Genomic DNA, 21,188 nt, shown 5'->3' with positions numbered 1-21,188 from the left:
GGGGGGGGGGGGGGCGGGGGTGGTGTTGATGTCTTAAAGGGGCTTCCATGGCCAAATCTGAGACAATCTGAGCACAAAAATAACTAAGTACAGTAATGAATCATAATCCATGAAAATATAAATCCATGAGTTCATGCCAACAATAAACAGATGAATACATGCATTCCCACATACATTCAAAAGTAGGAAAGGGGGCTCTTGCTTACAATAGAACACTGAGTGAAAACTGGTAGTTGTGGAAGGAGTGCTAGAGCTTAAAAACCATCGTTTTACAGCCATCATGGTAAAGACTATTTCAGGCAAGGATTGTGAATGGATGCCAAATCTAAGGGGGAAGTTTGAATAAAAAGCAGAATATCTGCATAGTCTAAGAGTGTCTTCTCAGAGACTGCTTATTATTTACAATGGAAAAAATCAATACTGTACAATGAAGAGAACGATGCCATGACTGAGTGATCAAAATTAACATAACCAGTAAGGAGTAATTATACACTGTGTACCTCTGGATGTGCTTCTCTGAGAACACATCACATATGTAGTATTTCAGTTGGAAATATATAATCTAAACTTAATCATGAGGAAACACCAGGCAAAACCAAATGAGAAATGTTCTTTCAAAAAAAAAAAAATAAGGGAGGAGGACTTAACTTTTAAAAAATATCCATGCCATAATGGAAATGCCCTAGACTAATGAAACTAAAGAAATATTACAACTAAATGCAATATATGAGTCTAGACTAACTCTTGGACCCAAGCCAAAAAAAAAATCCAAAATAACTGGGAAAAAAACCCCAAAAAACTCTAAAGGACATTATTGGGTCAATTAGTAAAAATAAAATATGAAAGGAAGATTCGTTAAAATACTATATTAGTGTTAAATTTTACCAATGTTAAATTCTTCCTTTCTTTCTCCTTTTCCTCTTCCCCTTTCCTACACCACCATGCCAGGCTAATTTTTTATTTTTATTTTTATAGAGATGGGGGTCTTGCTATGTTACCCAGGCTGGTCTTGAACTCTTGGCCTCAAGTGATCCTCCCATCTCAGCCTACCAATATATTGGGATTATAGGCATGAGCCACCACATGCAGACACTTGTTTATTTTCTAAATATAAAGATTTTAGAATTCTAAGCTATCAATTATTTTTGACAAATATACTATAAGAGTTCAGTACCTTACTTAAATTACTGCTTCACATGATGGTTTTAAAAAATGAAATGTACTCACCAATAGTTTGGATGATTGCATTCTGCACAATCTTCTCATCATTGTCTTTGGAACTTGTGTTTAAGTTGGCACTGTTTACAGATCCCTCCTGTAAATCATTTGCTTCAAATTCAACACTGAGACGCAGATGCTTCAAAAGGGTATTAAAGACTTCCAGCACTGTGGGCCCTGTGAAGGATCACTTATGTGAGCAGATATACTTTCCTAGTATTATATACTCAAAATCAATTATCAGACTTCGCATCAGAAACTTTTTTTAAGAGTTAAAAATCCATAATAATTTAAGACCTAACCAGTTCTTTTTTTAAAAAAAGTAAATGAGAAATAGTTAAATAACAAAGTCTCCTCATTATACCAACAAGCATTAACTGGGCATCTATGAACAACTTGTTTGAGTCTCTGGTTCGACCCTCATGAAATGTCTACAGTCGTATAAAAATCACCAAAAATTTTCAACCTATTTAACTTTATCTGTCTAAAATAATGTGTACTGGGACAATATTTAACTTGACTCTTTGGTAAGAATCCACAAAATTATGATAACACAGCTTATGGTAGCACTGAATTTATTTTGCATCTTTGAGACTGAAAAAGGAAGATATGAGACAGAAACTACCCAAATGTATTAGATACAGGTTAACTGAATTTGCTATCTGTTGTTTGTTCTAGAAATCCTCTGTGCATGTTTCTTTTACAATTTCTATCACTCTTCATGCTAATTAGTGGGCTTCATTTCTGCCTTCTACTCTTGATTACAAGCTTCTCCAGGACAGGCAGCCACATTCAAAAGTTCTTTGATTGTACAGAGCCTGGCACACAGTGCCTAACATATAGTTGACATTAAAACTGTGGTGAGTCAATATATCATCCATGTTTGATTTCAGATTTTATATTAAATAACTTGCCAGTTAAATAACTTGCTTTTATCTCTTTAAGAAATTACAAGATAAATAATGGAAAGTCCATATCCAAAATGTCCACCTTTATTTGACAATAAAAGAATAAAAGAATAATAGAACACAGTTGGTCCTCTGTATTCACAGATTCAGCTGCCACAGATAGAAAATATTCAGAAAAAAAAATTCACAATAAAAAATAATACAAATAAGCCGGGCTTGGTGGTTCAGCCTGTAATCCCGTGCCTTTGGGAGGTTGAGGTGAGTGGATTGCCTGAGCCCGCCGGTTCGAGACCCGCCTGGGCAGCGAGACCTCATCTCTACAAAAAATAAAAAAAATCAGCCGGGCGTGGTAGCGCATGCCTGTAATTCCGGATACTGGGAAGGCTGAGGCGGAAGGATCGCCGGAGCCCAGCAGGTCGAGGCTGCGGTGGCCGGGAGTAGCCACTGCACTCCAGGCTGGGCGACAGAGTGAGACTCCAACTCAAAAAAAAAATAATAATAATACAAATAAAATAATACAGTATGACAACTATTTACGTAGCATTTACATTGTATTAGGTAATATAAGTAATCTAGAGATGATTAAAAGAATATGCAAGTACTGTGTCATTTTATATCAGGGGCTGAGCATCCCTGGAGTTTAGTATCTGCAAGGAAGCTGGAACCAATTCCTTGCAGTTACTGAGGACTGACTGTATTTTTTTTTTTTTGAGTCAGAGTCTCACTCTGTTGCCCAGGCTTGAGTGCAGTGACATGACCACAACTACCACAGCCTCAACCTGTTGGGCTCAGGTGATTCTTCTGCCTCAGTCTTCCAAGTAGCTGGTTCTGCAGGTGCATACCACCATGCCCAGCTAATTTTTTTTACAGATTGTAGAGATGAGGTCTTACCAGTGCCCAAACTGTTCGCGAACCCCTGGGCTCAGGTAATCCTTTTGGCCCCACCTCCCAAAGTGCGGGATTCCAGGCATGAGCCACTGTGATCAGCCTGAATTGTATTTCGTTAGCTAATATAGTTCCACTTTGAATATTTTTTTTTTGAGTTAGGAGTCTCACTCTTGTCACCCAGGTTAGAGTGCAGTGGCATGCTCACGGCATCCGCAGCCTTGACCTGCTAGGCTTAGGCAATCCTTCCACCTTGACCTTCCAAGTAGCTAGAACTACAGATGCACACCACCACGTCCAGCTAGTTTTTATGACTTATTGTAGAGACGATGTCTCAACTACTTGCTCAGGCTAGCCTCGAACCCCCAGGTTCAGGCAATCCTTTCATCTCAGTATCACAAAGAGTTGGGATTGCAGGCTAATCCACCACATCTGGCTTCCATTTTGGTTTTGAAACAAAAGAAACCCATAGCCAGATTTGTCATATGGACTGTTTCATCTTTCTAGTCACCTATAAGCAAAATATCATGCTCGTTGAGCTGCCCCTTCTCCTCATTATCCCTACAGTCAGTCAGTTATCAAATCCAACTGACTTCACATTCTCATCCCTACTGCTGCTATCCAAGATCAAGTTCTTTTCTTCATTCCTACAACAAGGACAGAGGCTTGTTATTTCTAATGTGCCCTATTTTTTGCTGTCATACGATTATAGCACATTTCATATAAAAATTACAGTAAATCTTGAAAGATTATCAATCAACAATAAAGCTACATCCACAATTTGGGTACAACTTAATTTTAAAGCTATTTCTCTGATGACTTTCAGGCTAGCACCACACATTCTACCCAAAATGGGCCACAAAATATTTTGCTCATGCTAATCCATTTTCCCTTCCCTCTCTGAACCCTGGTTTTCTTATGTGATCAAAGCCTGCCTTGTACTACAAAAAAAGTAGCCTGGTATTGTGGTGTGTGCCTATAGTCCCAGCTACTAGGGAGGCTGAGGCAGGAGGATCACTTGAGTCCAGGAGGACGAGGCTACAGTGAGCTAGGATTACAACACTGCACTCCAGTCTGGGCAACAGAATGAGACTATCTCCCCCTACCCAAAAAAAGCCTGTCTTGTATTCTAGTACTAAGTGGAGCTATCCAACCACAAGTGACCTATCAGTTTCTTCTATCTGTATTCTCCCAATTTTCAGTGCATAACTGATACTCAGAAACCTATATTAGAAGAAAGGGGAAAAAAGGAGAAATTAATTTGGAGGAAGCCTGAGAACAGCTGAGCACAGTAGCTCAAGTCTGTAATCCCAGCACTTTGGGAGGCTTAGGTGAGAAGATTGCCTGAGCTCAGGGGCTTGAGACAAGCCTGGGCAACTTGGTGAGAACTTGTCTCTACAATAAATGAAAAAATTAGCCAGGTGTGATGGCACACGCCTGCAGTTCCAACTCCTTGGAAGGCTGAGGCAGAAGAACAGCCTGAGTCCAGCAGGTTGAGGCTGTGGTGACTGTGGTGCATTCTAGCCTGGGCTAGAGTGAGACTCTGACACACACACAAAAAAGAAGCCTGAGAATAATCACAAGACCCAAATTTCTAGAGAAATTATAGCACATTTAAAAATGCATAGAAAAATCCTTGAAGAGTTTTCCACACACACTGCTATACCTACTGAAAACATTTTTAAATAGTTTAATGTATGATTTTACTTTATTTCTGGCACTCACCTATGGAACCTTTAGCAGCAATGGCGACAGCCTCTAACAGAACCTGAATAATGCCTGCCCGAACCCGTGGAGAATCTTTTTTATGAGAATCAAGGTGTCCCAGAATCTCCTGGATCACATGGTGAGAATACTGAGCCTAAAGGAAACAAAACAGTACAAAGATGTATGAACAAGTACATGTGCTCTGGCAGAGCTGATAAGAATAAAAAACATGTGGCACTCAACTGTTCAATTATAGGCGACTGGTACTCATGCTATAAGACAATATTTCTAATATTTCATTAGAAATCATTCCTTTGAGAAATAAGCAGGGATGCGGGAAGACACTTAGGACACCCTGAGCAAAAACTGCAAGTTCCAAGCACAATTCAATCTAGTTTTTAAAAGCAAATAAGACTAAAATTATTATATTAAATTATATATATATATATCTAAATTATATATAACTAAATATTAACACTGGCCACCTAAGAGAATTTATAAGAAATCTGTATTCTCTTTATACTTTTCTGTAATTTCACAAAGAACATTTATACACTCTCATAACTTGGCAATAGGACAAAATGTTAAAAAAAACAACAAAAAAAGCCAGACTATGACATTTACAGTACTTCTGCCTTATTCAAACTTGATAAATACTATTTATTATAGACATCTAACAATGCCAGTCAAGTCTCTCATCTAATCAAGAGCCACTATTAAAATGAAAATCTTATCAATGTGTACCTGACAACATTTACCATTACAAAGGCAGTTTTATCACATATAAATAAATTTGATCAATTACAGTGAATGATACAGGGATCTAAAAAAAAAAAAAAAAGCATAGCAAGAAAAATATTTAACTCCAGTGAACACATTTTTTTAAACATAGCAATGTCTGTTTGTTTTTTAAACTTACACTTATACCCGTGAGTCACGAGTGGGTCTCCCGCCCTACACCAAGTTGTAAAAAAAAAAGGATCTGTGGTTTGAATCTCTCTGTCTGTGTTTGCCTTCAGATAGGCCCCACTGCCCTCTTTACAAACTGGTTACGCTCTCCTGTGTAATGGGTGGATTTATAATAAGATGCATATATAATGGCTAATCTGCTCAAAAACAAAAAATTCCCCTCCATCTCTATTAACATGCCAGGTATTTCTGACATTTGTCATAACACACCTACTTTTGTAATAACCCAAGACAGAAACTAAGTTTGCATTTTAATCTTTACTGTGCTTCAGGTAAAGCTGAGTAAAAATAGAAAAATGTTGGATAGACAGGCAGACACACACACAACCTGAAACTGACCTTCTTGCCCAGGAAGCTGCATACTTCTGATGTGTGAATTTATATAATTATTAAAGCCTGCCTTATAGGTAAGGTAGCCATTTGGTTTACTGTCCAAGCCAGGACACTTTAGAGAGCGAATGAATGAGGTGTTGTTAATAAACACACAAAGTATAGCAATCCTGAGCAAACCAGGGCATGTGTTCACTCTACCTATAAGGAATAACTCAAGAATAATATCATGTATTAAAAAAGAATATGGAATAAAAGGAATGAAACTGCAAAGACATTATACTTTATATGGTATGTTTAAGACAGGTTTATTGAGTTTTCATTAACCTATGGTAAGACACAGCACTGCACTGAAGTTTAAAATAATGTTAAAGGATAATAAGGTGGTTAATGTTTAAGAATGTAAACCCTGGGATTAAATCTGCCCAAATTCAAATTCTGGCTCCATCATTTAACAGCTAAATAGCTCGCAGGTTAAGAGAGAGTTATTTAAGCTGTATGTACCTCATTTCCCTTATCTACAATTTTCAGACAATAACAACAGTCATTTCATAAAACTGTTGTGGCAATTAAATGGGGAAATTTGTGTAAAGCACTAAAATTGGGCCTATCAAATAAAAATTTCTCAATAATTATTAGTTATTATTACTACTCTTTAGCTGGTGACTCCTGGGCTAATACAGGCCTATAAATTTCAGCATAGCAATGATGACAAAAGGAGTGTCATTCAGAAGTAACCGCATGCCCAGGACCTCTGCTAATCATATTATATGTAGTGCAGGCACAAACAGTTCTATGAAATAGTTTCAACTCAATTACACTGTGCCCTTCCCAGTGCAAATAAAGTAGGTTTTAGTAACGTGCCCAGTGTCAGGTATGAACTCTCAGGAGGCCTAAAACTGAATTCTAGTCTGATCTCAGGGCACAGATCTTAATCACATTATAGTACTCTCTAACAAATCAATTTTGCAGAATAGAGAAGCTTTAAACAAAATATATTATCTTTACGACAAATGCCCTACTATAATTGAAACTATCTCAATGTAAAATGCAATCCTGGTTAGGGCTACCTGGTTTGTTTTATAGACAGAAGTTAAAATATTACTTAAGAATTATACGTATGCCAATTTTATTATAAATAGCAATTAAAACAATCAAATATATCATTAATTTTAATTGTACCAGGATAGTATTGCTAAACAGATATTCCTGTTCTAGTGTATACTACCATTTAATTCTTGATTAATGGACTTCATAAAACATGTTACAACTGCAATTATTTCTAAAGTAATACTGTAGACCAGAAGTAGTTTTGTGGATATTAAATCAACAAATATTGATTGATTCCTAAGTTTTCTTAACTTTGTAATTTACAACTTTATTAATTTACTTCTTGCGAAGAATAATTTCATCTTAGCAAACAAGTCTGAATGAAGGGTGAATTAAGAATAAATAAAAGGCTGGAAAAGATCAGAACAACAGCCTTAGATTATGTCCCCAGATCGTAGGATTAATTCTCACCTCCTAAATTAAAAATAAATTTTAAAAGTTGCCCTTCTATATCTAATACGCTTTAAAATAACTATCATTTATTGAAAATCTACTTTTCATTAGGTATGCAACAGTAGACTTAACTTAATGGTTAATTTAAATTATGAGTCCTAGAAAAAAAAATTATCAGAATTTGAATTTTGAATTCACTTTCTACTTGGGTTACCTGACTTCTCTAAAGGTCAGTTTTCTGACCTGAAAAATACAAATTATAACAATAGCCACTTTGTAGAGTAAGGAGATTTAAATGAAATAAAGCATATAAGATTATTAGCATAGTCATGGGGAACAGCCAGTACTTGATAAATGGTAGCTTCTATTTTAATATATAAACAAACTGTTTAATGCATGCATTAAAATTTTCTTTTCAGAGATGAAAATGGAGCTCAGAGAGAGTGAATAAGTTTCCCAAGTTTACGCAACTAGTAAACATCACATCCAGGATGCAAATGCTGATATGACCTATATTAAAACTGTGCTGCTTCTTACAACTTTTATCTTCTCTAAAGTAATAATGACTTTTTAAAGTATTAAAGATGTTAAATTTTGTAAATTACAACAACCTGAAATCCCTCTTAAATTAAGAACCAGCGGGGTGTGTTCAAGTTGGAAGAAAAACCATGTTGGAAGAAAAACCAACTATTCAGTAGATAAAGTGATTTGTTGTAATGACCTATTAAGACTTAAGAAGTTAACACACATACTATCCTATGGTAAACATTCAATATTAATGCTTATTACCATCTACATGCTGCTGTAATAAATGTTAATCTCAATACTGGTTCATCGGTGAAATATAAAAACATAATACATGTATTAAATAAAAGCATAATAAAAAGTACCACTATAAAATTATTTATTTTTATTAGATATCTTTTATCTCAGTAAATAAGAAAATAAGTGGTAGAAAAGAATGAGATAAAATAGTTAAATTAAGAGCACGTTTTATAGCCTACAGTACTCTATATCTATTTGATGATATGTGCATCTATACAGAGCCAAAATGACTTATATAAATATAATACATAGTTAACCAAACCTTACCTGAATGGAATACATTATAATTTTAAAGCAGTGAACTGCAAATTCATTGGGATCCCACAGTTTATGATGATCTAAATGTCTGCAAGAAACAATTAAAAATTACTTTAAGAATTCCCTATTTTTAAATCACACTTTCTTCTTCAAGAACCCTCAACATAGAAAAAGCGTAACAGTCAGAACATTATCTATTATTTATACTTTCAGAAGTATGATACATATATTTCCTATCTGCCAAACCCTGCCACAAAACAATAACTACAGTTATTCCTCAGTGTACTTGGGGGACTGGTTCCAGGACCCCTGCATAGACCAAAACCTGTACATACTCAAGTCCTGGTTGGTCCTGCAGAACCTGCCAATAACAAAACTCAGTCCCCCATATACATGATTTTACATCCTATGAAGACTGTATTTTTGATTTATGTTTGGCTGAAAAAAATCCATGTACAAGTGGACCCCACACAGTTCAAACCCATGGTGTTCAAGAGTCAACTGTATATATAAGACTTATAAATACCTAGACAAGTGGCCAAGAAAGAAAAGCACCTCAGTCTGAACTCCACAAGTAGACAGGCATATAGAGAGGTGAGGACACACCAAGGACAGCAGCTGTCCTGTAGTAATCATATCTTCAGCTCTTCAGCGCTCAGATCTAGTGTTTTATGCATGGGAGATGAGACAAAGCTTAAGGCCCACTCAAAAAAGATGAGAAATCCCTGCATCAATTCAGGATTTCTAAAATACAACACACTCAATGAATCCGGGGGAACTTTCTGTAGTAGGAGCCTGTTAAGAACTTGCCTGTCTTAGCTTTAGCTCTAAGGGAGCCATGAAAAACAAAAGTCTTTCCAAAGACTTCAACCACACACCCAGCACCCAGGCCAGGAACATGGGAGGTAAGGAGCCAGAGGCAATAACGAGATACTCTCTCTTAAAGAAGTTTAATAAGTAGTATGAGAAAAAAGGGAAGAAAAGAATTTCAAAATAAATACTATATCTCTGTAAAATAGAAGCCTCATCTCCCTAGACCAGTGATTCTCTAATCATGTTCCTAAGAAAATGTGCATCAAAATCATGTTAGAATTTAGTTAAAATAAACAACCAAAAATAGATTTCTATGCTCTCTACTACACTCAGCACCCAAGATCCATGGGTTTGGAGGCTTAAGATTTTGCATGTAACAAGCATCCCAGGGATTCATAAGCATATGAACTTCTGAGAACCACTTTCCTAGATTTATATACATAACTTAGTACTGATAACATCTTTCCAAAAGGGGTGGGGAATTTCATATTGAGGTGTTACTGATGCACAAGCAAGAAAAAGCAGAGCTATAAACTCAACTGGCTGAGATGGTAAAAGGAAAAAAGAAAATAATAATTCAACTTAAGCACCTCTAAAAGAACTGATCACAAAATATATTCAGTTTGAACAAATAGCATTTTAATTTCACAATATAGATACTAAATAGAGATCTGTAAGTACAGTAGGACTATGAAGTCTACATTTTTCTCCTTACTATTCCTTTGGCCAAACAATTTCACTCAGACTTTTGAGGAAAAAAGAAAAGTCCTTATTTCCATCATATACAAAAACCATAAAGGTACTATATAATGGTATGTAAATTTTCCAATAATTTGTAAAATAAAACACTGAGACTTCAAAGAAACTTCTAGCTTCTTACTTCAAGCTACTTCCTGACAATGAAGGGTCAAATACATGAGTTTACTCCATTCTACTTTGTGATAAAGTTCAAGAAGCATCGAGAGCTTTAATCTTTTATCACAGCTTTTGGCATTCAACAACCAGTTTAATTTCAACAGGATTTTTAAATGTTGAGGAATAATTTAGAGCTAAGAATGTTCTTGTGAAATCTTGTGAGGTATAGAATCAATCAATGCAAAAAACTTGCAAAATGTGAATGTTAATACCTTCTTCCCCTTACAGATTAGATGCAAAGATGAGATGAGATAAAGTATGTGAAATCACCAAGCAGTGTTGGACAATATACGTTATATAACTGACTGGCTATAACCCTACTGCATAGTTAAAGATATACTGCATTTCAATCCTAATTCATTAAATCTCTCAAAACCTGAAATCCTAAACCAAACATATTCCAGTTTAAAAAAAATCACAACCATAGTTTGCAAAACACAAAACAGGCAGATTCTTAGTAATCAGATGTTATAGGAGAATAGAAAAAGAAAAAAATATTTTACATAGGAAATACATTATTAAAAGCACATTTACTCTCACACTAATAAATTTTTATTTCTTGTCTTTTTTCTAAGTTTTCAAACAGGGTTTATTTAGAAAATAAATTAGAGAGAGAGAGAGGGAGAGAGAGAGGAGATTCACCTCCCCAAGGTAGGGGAGGGGGCCAAAGCTAAGAAACATGGCCTGGCCAGTGCTTAACAAAACAATGGCTCAATAAATTTCTATTTCATTGTTAAACTTTATAGTATATGAAAAATGTGTAATGAGAACAGTATTGATACACTATTCCCATAATACATGAAACAAGTTTTATCCCTACATTGCACTATATACAATATATGATACATAATTTTTTCTTTTAGTCAAAGTAAAGATTGTTGCTGAGTAGCATGCTTAAGAAATTAGCACCTTATAGAAGTCTTCTGGCATTGGTAAGGATTAGTTTTAACACAGTGTATTTCATTTCTACTTAATGAATGACTATGGAAAGTGACTCTTAAAATGGAAAACACTGCTCTGGAAATTTTATTTGCAAATAATGCTTTAGTTCAACACCGACATAAGTTTTGCAATTTCAATTGTAGCTTTTTCTAGTAAAGATAATAAATGATTCAATAAAAATTTTGAATATCACATTTTTAATCCACAGTAAGCAAAAGATACATTGTATCTGAGAATGCTATACAAAGAAGAATGTTTGTCCTAAAGAAAAGAGAATACGGAAAACTCATTTTAACTACAGTAAAGGAGAAATTATTTAGAAAATAATTTAAAAACCTGAAGTAAACTGCTTAGCACTAAAAGCAGTTGTGAAACTTCCTGAAATTAAAATGAACCACTCCTCTTCTAGAAAGTTCAAAATTCACTCTGCTAAGAGGCAGAAAACTAAACTTTACCTCTTCAGGTATACTACCAATTACTTACAATTCTTATGCTTACTTGTCAAGAATTTTGCTACATAATATCCTAACATACTAACCCTGGCTAAAATCTAGCTATATAGCTATATCTGATTCTGCCCTTTTTCATCCCTCTGAGCTAGGATCTCTACTAATTACACACAAAATTTTAAGATCTCTAACAATATAATCTAGACTGTCCTCCTCTTCTTACCTAACACTAACCTCTAAACCACATCTGGCACTCTAGCAACTTTATCAGTGTCTTGCGCTCACTGTTGATTAAAAATGTGATTTTCAGGCTGGGCATGGTGACTCACACCTGTAATCTCAGTGTTTTGGAAGGCTGAAACAGGAGGACTGTTAAGTCTAGGAGTTCAAGACTAGCCCGGGCAACTTAGCAAGACCTCATCTCTATAAAACAATATAAAAATTAGCTGGGTGTGTTAGCATGCTCCTATAGTTCCAGCTACATGAGAGACAGAGGTAGGAGCATTGCTTGAGCCCCTGTATTTGAGGTTACCGTGAGCTACAAACATGCCATTGCACTCCAGCCTGAATGACAGAGCAAGACCTCATCTCAAAACAAAACAAAAAAGTAATATTCAAATTTCTTTTGAATCATTTATATTGTTTACTAGATCAAGCAACAGTTGAACTTAAAAACCAACTTCAAAGTTAAACTAAAGCATTCTTTACAAATAAAATAAAATTTCCTAAGCAGCTTTTGATATCTACCTTCATTTACCAGAGATACTTCCCCTAAATTCTCAAATGAGGCATCAATTTTTTGTTTTGAACTCCTAGAGCACTTTTCGGCCTTCCTCATAAACCATATATTATAAATATTGAGCTTGTCAATCACCTATCAAATTTGTTCTTCATGCACATATTCCCAAAATAGCTGGTATGTTACCTGCAGAAGGCTGTCATATTTAATTAACTGATTAAATACCTAATATATAATTATATAATATCTACTTAACATTTAATTTAAATAATTTACTAATACATAATCAGGATTTAAGTTCATTAAATCCTATGTAGAAAAGAACATAGCCTACTCAGTTTATTTAGTAACTTACTTCTTCTAGGCTAGCTCTCTAGATTTTTATGACCTTACAGATTATCTCACAGGTAATAAGAATATTAAGATAAAAAACTGAATTCTGATGTTCAGTCAGCATGTCTGGACATGAAAAAATAAATCTACCTTTAGTGGATTTAACATACAAGGCCTGACAATTAAGTTCACGAACTCATCCTAGTAAAAGTGCTACATACCTCGTTGCTGAATATCACTATAACTTCAAAGTACTCCCTTTGGGAAGCGATGCACCAACGCAAGCACCTAGTCCACCTGTCAAAGCAATTTTGGAACTCTTTGTCTAGAATTTTCATTAAGCGGTTGCTGTATTATCCTTGATGTCCTGAGTATCATCAAAATGTCTTCCTTTTAATATTTCCTTTTTCTTTGAGTAAAGAAAAATGTCATTGGGGGCCAGATCAGAACACCTTCCGGTGTTCCAATATGGTCATTAGTTTACTAGCTAAAAACTCCTTCACAGACAGTGCTGTGTGAGTTGGTGCATTGCTGTGATGCAAGAGCTCCTTGGGGACCATTTTTGCACACTTCTTTCTCATGCCAAGATTTTCAGTTAAGATTTTCCTAAGTGTTTCTCTATCAATATTTATTTGGTCTGCTATGCTTCTCACAGTCAGCCAATGATTCCGATGCACAATTTGACAAATTTTTGCAATATTTTCATCAGTTCTGTTTGTTACTGCCTATCCTAACCTGTCTTCACCAGTGACACTTTCTCTTCTCTCAGAAAAACATTTAATCCATTTGTACACTGCTGTTTTTTTCATGGCATGATCCCCATAAACTTGGACTAACATGTCTCTCATTTCACTTCCACTCTTGTCAAGTTTAACAAGAAATTAATGTTAGTTTGTTGCTCTACTTCAAACTCTGATATGCTCACAACGATAGCCCACTCTAGACAAAGAGTTCCAAAATTGCTTGGATGGGTAACTAAGTGGTGGCATCTGTGTATAGCTTTCCAAGAAGAGTACTTCAAAGATGACCATGGTGATATTCAGCAATGAGGTATGTAGCACTTTTTCTAGGATGAATTCACGAACTTAATTGTCACATCACGTATTCTGATTATTTTTTTAGTAGCACTTCCATATGTTCACAAAGCCTTTAAACAGTAGATCCTGATATTTGGGGAAGTGGAGGAAATCATAAATCCCTTTAAAAATCAAATAATTCTTTGCTTTTTGATATAACTTTGTGCTTTATAGATTCTTGTAACGAAAGTTCAACTTTGAACCCAAGGCTAAGGACATCTGCCTTAAATCAAGAATTCTAGATATTACATTTAGAATATTTTACATATTCTATAAAGCCATTATTACAGTCAGAAGTAGAAAAGAACATGGATTTTCACTAAAGAAAGACTAGCAAAAATGTTCAAAAATTACACAGAAAATTATGCAGATGATTTATCATCTGGTGATTGAGTTAGACACTCAAAGCCCTGATGAGACTTGAGAGAAGTCTATGTGGAAAACTCAAAGCTTATGATGCATTTTGCCTGAAGAAGAGCATGAAAACACCAATGAGATATTTAATCTTCTTGCTCTGGTAGTCATTAGGTAAAAGTTGACATTTACTCAGAGAAATGAATGTGATTTAAGGCAGCCCAACCATGACAAAAAAGGCAACCAAGAAACAGAAGCCAAGAAATGAGAGGAACTGACCACAGAAGTTAGTAAAACAAGATACATAATACTTGGACATTCTGCATGTTTTACTATTCCACTGCATATATGAATTTCAAAGTCTGTGAGTAGAGATTCAAGTTAAATGACACATGATATTAATCAAATCATCATACTTCATATCTAAAAGGGGAAAACCAGCTAAGTAGTTGAACCAGTGCTCAAAGGTATGATGTCTGATTCAGTCCCTACTACTTCCACAATGCAACTTTGGTTCCACTAAACAGTAAAAAAACCTGTCTTCTGTAAGTAAATCAACACAGAATTAATACAGCAAAGTCACAAAGAACCAGGAAAATACCAACTACTTACGCAAAAACTGGTCTAACAGCATTATTCATATTCCCAAAAGTAGCCCGACCCAGCAGTTCCCTGAAACAGTTCTCAGCCAGCACAGCAGGATTCTCTTCTTTGTCAGCTGCAGAAGGGGAAGAAGGAGGGCCTATGCGACTAAAAAAGAAAGAGAAATAAAAAAAATGAATGGCCTATAAATAATGGCCATTCTTACTGGAGTTAGGTGGTATTTCATTGTAGTTTTGATTTGCATTTCTCTGATGATTAGTGAGGTTGAGCAGTGTGGTGATTCCTAAAATAACTAAAAATTGACCTTCCATATGATCCAGCAATCCCTCTCGTAATATGCCTGGAGGAACATAAATCGTTCTACAAAAAAGACACCTGCACATGCATGTTTACTGCCGCACTATTCACAATAGTAAAAACATGGAACCATGCTGTCTATTGAACGTTGACTAGATAAAGAAAATCCTGTATATATACATGATGGAGTACTACACAGCCATAAAGAAGAACAAAATCATGGACTCCGCAGCAAATTGGATGGAGTTGGAGACCATCATACTAAGTGAACTATTACAGAAACAACTGAACACTGTCTCATTCATAAGTGGCCCTGAACACTAGTAACATTAGCACAGGAGAGAGATTGGCAGTCACTGGGCATTTATAGGGGAGAAAGGGAGGGAGACAAGAGAGCAGGGGGCATGCGACAACACGAAGAGTACCCAGTCCTATACCAAGAAGAGTTAGGATCAATTAGAAGCCCCAATTTCACCTCAGCAGCTTACTTATGTAGTTAATCCGCACTTGTATCCCAGAACTTTATAATAAAATAAAATAAAATAAAATAACTAATGGAATAACTCTAATACTAGTTCTTGGAAATTAACATTTCCCTTTTATTTCCCAACACCTTTTAAAAAATATTTTTGTATCTTTTAGTTTTTTTTAAATTTTAGATTCAGGGTTACAAGTATGTTTGTTACATGGGCATACTGCATACTGGTGAGGATTGGGCTTCTTGTGTCCCCATTCCCCAAATTGTGAACACCGTACCCAATAGGTGGTTTTTAAACCCTCGCACCCACCTTTTGGTGTCCCCCGTATCTACATTTTCATCTTTATGTCTGTAAGTACCCACTGCTTAGCTCCTACGTGTAAGTAAAAACATGCAATGTTTAGTTTTCTGTTTCTGAGTTACTTAGGATAATGGCCTCCAGTTCCATTCACATTGCTGCAAAAGTCCTATTTTCATTCTTTTTTTTATGATTGTGTTAAATTCATGAAGTTAAAATTAAGCTTTCCCAATAAACTTAAAGCGTAATTCTAACTTCATGAAATTAACACCACCAAAACTAATTATATAATCTTTCAAATAGAAAGAACTAAATTCGGCTGTGCAACTTTTTCTAACTAATAGAATGTCACTTATGTAAGTAATATGCTCCAGAGTTTGCTGTTTTTTTCATATAACTTTTCTACATTTATAGCAAAATCTTAGTAAGAACACAGTGCTCTGAGACGATCTTTTTAGGTATCCCTAGCAAAATTGTAAGTGGGCAAAAATACAGTGAAAAATTATGACCCAGTCCATAAATAAAAAAATAAATGTTAAAAGCCAATTAGAATACCTGTGTATATAGATGTCATTAGTAGACAATATTTGTTTTGTTCACATTTTGAAACATTATTTTAGGCTAATATATTCGTGTGCAATAATAAAAAAGCATCATCTGTGGCACTGAAATTACACCATGAGGAAATGCAATTTAAAATTTGAGAAACAATGATCTTTATTCCCTATATTTTCCTTATGCTAACCCTGGACTTCAAGAGTCATAATCTGGAGAAATGGGTTCCCAAATAGCTAGTGATCCATTAAATTTAGATAAGGAAACTTTCACTTCAGTTACAGTGTCAAGAATAGGAAAAATATAGATGGTGCTGAAATATAAAAAGTTTCTGACTTTAGGAAAAGCTTCCAAAGTTGGAGACAGTCACATCTAGGGAATTAAGCATGAATAGGATTCTTTCTGCAATTAGTATACATTTAAATGAAGATATAAATGCTACCAAAGAGTTATAAAATACATCTCATTTCTAGACCTCTTTTACGTTGATACAAATAATCATGAAAATTATAATAAAAATTTAAGTTTTTGAACTACAGAGATGAATGTCCTTTAAATTTGATTTAGATTTTCCTCTTCAAACTGTAATACTCAGAAAGGTCAGGAGAATAGGCCAAATTGAAGAAGATTGTTTCTTAAAGCTTAATCACATTTTACTTCTGTGTACAGCAACAGAAATGTGGGGGAAAGCATGCTTCCAGCATTTGGAAAAGTGAAATAAAGTACAGAATTCTAAGTGCAAATGAATGTTGTAGGTAAAAAAATATATATCCAAAACCAATACTCAGTTCCAAAATATCTTAGAACCAATCAGAAATGAACAGTGTCTAATTGTTTTGTTGAAATAATAAAACACAGTGACTAGCTATTTTTATTAGGTTGGCTAGTTCTGACTCTCTGTGAAAAAGCATGCTAAATCTCTAAAGAATAACAGAAGTTGAGCTATAATTTCTATTTTTCACACTAGCAACTTTAAGTAGTGTTTATTAAAAGAAATTCAGATGCTTGATAATAAGGAGAAAGTAAAGTATAAACTTATTACAAAAGAAAATAAAGAATAAATGTACAAATAATAATCTTTAGTCTGCTAAACCTAATGTGATCACTACAGACTAACAATTTTTCCAGAAAGATACATATTTTCAGCTCCCTTAATTTTATGAGACTAATATGTACACAGTATTAAAGACAAAACTTTCTTATCCCAGCAAACACACATACATAGACACAAAAGTAACAAAAACCACAACCCTAACCTCCTTATTCAATACCTGTCAACTTCTTCTATCTTTTGCATGTTAAACAGGAGGGATGGAACAATCTTATCCATATGCTGAGGTTCCCAAATGGTAGCCCGAAGTTCATCATTAACTGTTTTGCGAACCACACCTTGAATACCCCTGATTCCAGCAATTCGAATTCTACAAAAAGAAGAAAATGAGCCATTAAAAAAAGCTATTTAGGTAAGTTTAGCTAAGAGAATGGATGTCAAACAAATATTGTTACCTTAACAATAAAACAAAAGATCTTAACATGCAAGTCAAAGTAAAATCTCAAAAATTTAAGATATGTCCAAAAACGCTTACTTTAAATATCATCTTTTAAAAAATAAGCATTTAACATTTAAAAGGACTGTAAAATATAGAAATGTCTAGTTCATGTATTCTTTTCAGCCTAAAAAATCAATAGCATAGGTTTTCCCAAGATGATGATAATGACTCACATGGACTAGATTCTCTCCATTTCTTTCCAAAAGCTGAGTGCAAACAGGAGTTCACTGTTCCTGAACAGCCTTCACACTTCTTCATACTTCTCTCACTGATCCTCCCTAAAAATCCCTTACCTCCCTTAGTCCACCTAGGTGGAAGACTAAGCTGGTCCTTTTCAAAATTACAAGAAACAAGAAGTATGAAATAGAGCACAGACAACCTCAGCCATATATGTATATACATATGTGCCTATAGACATATTATACATGATCAGATGGTAATGCGATAATGTGACTCAAGATGTATCAGTATAGTAATGAGAGAATGCTGCCTTAGCCTCCCATCCCAATTCATAGCCCCAAACTTCCTCAAGCTCTTCCTCACTCGTCTCTAAAAACAGGTAGAAGAAAGAAAAATCTACAGGTTCAAGAATGAGAAGTGACTAGAAAACAGTTATAAAAACTGCAAAAGAAGAGATTCAGACAGAGCTAACTGTATGGCCCCTTAGTCTCAAGACATCTTCCTTCTGGCCAAATATGATCGTTAATTACATCCTTTTTTTCCTACTACCTGAAATACTCACCAATTAAAGGTTTACTCAGTTTACCTAGCATTATCTTAAAACTGTAAATAGGCTTAAAGAATGGAAAAAATTAGAAGGGAAGGCAATATTATTTTATATAAACATGGTGGTGGAATGCAGGCATTTGGGGGTAGCAGATGAAGGATGGGAGGTGGCAGTAATATGACGCTGAACTGGTAAGAAAAATGAATCGGAAGACACAAAGGCAAACTCTGCCTATCTCAAAGCTGCGACTAGACGTGCTGCTTCCAAAACACAGAAGTCTCAAGAGACTGTGCAGCTATCACAAGTGGGAAAGCCTAACGTTACTGCAAAAGGTGTCTGCTTTATGTACCTGCTGCTCCTCTTTGGGTGACAAGGAGGCCAAGCGCAAAGTGGCATAGAACACACGAACAAACAAAAGGCCACATGTATCATGTCTTGTGAGAGAGTAGCCTGGAAGGTGCAATGGAAGGGTTGATATTAACTTCAAATATCATATAATATAGGAAATATCTAGAGTAAGGAGAAAGTACTGAAAGTCCTTTCATTTATATAGAGAGAACTTCAAGTTTCTTGCTGTGAACAAACAAAAAGCAGGTGAAAATATGTTCAAATGAGCAGATATTTCACTAGGGGGCGATAAATACCTAAAAATACGATACATTTTGCTAAAAATTTTTTAATTTCTTGAATGTATCCTTTCATATATATTTCGCCTGCATTGGTCAATATGTGAAACTTACCTTAACCAAAATTTGCGCAAGGTCTATAAGTAGTTTATTAATATTTATAATAATGAAGAAAATCATACTACATTCTTTAAAAGAAAGCAAAAATGTTAAAATCTTGAGAAAATTTACCATATTCTATAGCTAACCTCTGCCCTATTACTAACTTAACATCAGCCTTTGAGAAGAGAGAACAGTTTTATAAAATATCTTTTAAATGTCCTTTAGGGAGGAAAATAAGAGGCTTTTCCTGGTGACTGGAACAAACAGGAAATTAATTATTAAAAGAGAATTATAGTGTCTCCTTCCTCTAAGGCTTTACACTTCATAATAAAGGAATAATAGCAGGACTCGAAATGGTCTGTATTATATTGAGAAAAAAATCAAACTAACAGCATCACAGATAGAAACAAATCTTGTATCTGAAAATAACTATTAAATTACCTCCCAGTGTTGTTTCTTGAAGTTAAAATGACTTCTATACTTGTTTTCATTTTATGTAAACATACACTGTAGCTTGAATAGTCCAACTAAAAGCTTTCTGCACATTCTCTTATTTAATTGAAAAGTAAAAAATTATAAAATATGCTAAATCTTGACCATTAACAACCACAATACCTCTAAATTCAGGTTGATTTCTTGCTTTTTAGGTGTATGATGATAGCAATCAAACTACTTTCTATATTTACCAAGGTAATTTTGACTTTAATTCTTAACTTTAAAGTTTCAAATTTGTATACAGACATCAGCTTACAGACTGTGTTTATAGACAAAGTATTTGATTGCAGATTTTTACTAGAATACAACCAGAAGAATTGTTGAAAAATGCCCCCATGACAGTTACCATAACAACCTCAGACTGATAATTATTCATTAATATACATTCATTTATTTATTCATTCATTCATTTTATCTATGTGCCAGGCACTATTCAAAGTGGCAGGCAGTCCTCAAAACAAAGTCCTTATCCTCTGGAAATTTATATTCCATAGAGGAGCAAGAAACAGAGATATATGATAAGAAGATAAAGAATACCTAGAAGTGTGATGGAAGAATTGATATTTAATAAAAGGGGGGGGCTCTTATGATAAGGGGACATTTGGAGCAGAAAGCTAATGAAGGTAATAAATCAGGCACCGGGGAATTATTCTGGGCAGAGACCGACGTGTCCAAAGGGCCTGAGGAGACGTGTCACTAGTGTTCAAGAAACAGCAAGGAGACCCACATGGTTGGATTAGAGCGACAGAAGAAGACATGGCAGACGGACAGGATCCGACACAGGCAGGGGAGCAGGAAGAGACACTCAGGCTACAGGGAAAATGGTTAATTTTAGTGAGTTGGGAAACCACTCTCATCCTGCTACTTTAGTAAGTAGTTATAACTTCCAGCAGCAATGGAAAGTCACATTTCAATCATATTTGTCCTCTCTCTGGTAATCATTATGTAATGTTTAAACACTGTACTCATCTATAAATTACTATATGTCATAAAGTCAAATAATACATACTCTGTGCGTATTTCTGGATCACTGTGACAGGAATGACACATGGCACTGAATCGAGATACAAAAAAGTCATAACGTCTGTGGTAGGACGGTGTGTCTTCTTCAATATTTGCAAATTTGACAAACTAAAAAAAAAAAAAAAAAAAACCACAACAATATAAACAGTATACACCACATTCTTGAAAGTGTAGAATAGATATATTAAGATTCACTTATTGTTTGTTACA

General features: G+C 35.0%; 1 protein-coding gene across 6 annotated transcripts in view; it reads right to left on the bottom strand.

Annotated features, from left to right (window-relative positions):
* EFR3A (EFR3 homolog A) overlaps positions 1 to 21,188 on the bottom strand; it is a 125,488-nt gene that overhangs the window by 40,097 nt on the left and 64,203 nt on the right. For all 6 annotated transcript variants that reach the window (XR_002481331.1, XR_002481330.1, XM_021707071.1 and 3 more), the window contains 6 exons: positions 20,965 to 21,086; positions 17,727 to 17,876; positions 14,837 to 14,974; positions 8,613 to 8,691; positions 4,737 to 4,872; positions 1,228 to 1,395 (listed from right to left, as the gene is read on the bottom strand). Coding sequence is in view for 4 of the 6 variants with exons in the window: in XM_021707071.1 (XP_021562746.1) it covers positions 1,228 to 1,395; positions 4,737 to 4,872; positions 8,613 to 8,691; positions 14,837 to 14,974; positions 17,727 to 17,876; positions 20,965 to 21,086 (793 nt within the window). In the remaining 2 variants the exon portion in view is untranslated. The remainder of the gene's footprint in view (positions 1 to 1,227; positions 1,396 to 4,736; positions 4,873 to 8,612; positions 8,692 to 14,836; positions 14,975 to 17,726; positions 17,877 to 20,964; positions 21,087 to 21,188) is intronic.

The sequence above is a fragment of the Carlito syrichta genome, unplaced genomic scaffold (genome assembly GCF_000164805.1).
Source record: "Carlito syrichta isolate Samal-C Ts95f unplaced genomic scaffold, Tarsius_syrichta-2.0.1 Scaffold316368, whole genome shotgun sequence".
Taxonomy (NCBI): Eukaryota; Metazoa; Chordata; class Mammalia; order Primates; family Tarsiidae; genus Carlito; species Carlito syrichta.
This window is presented reverse-complemented; position numbering and strand designations above follow the sequence as displayed.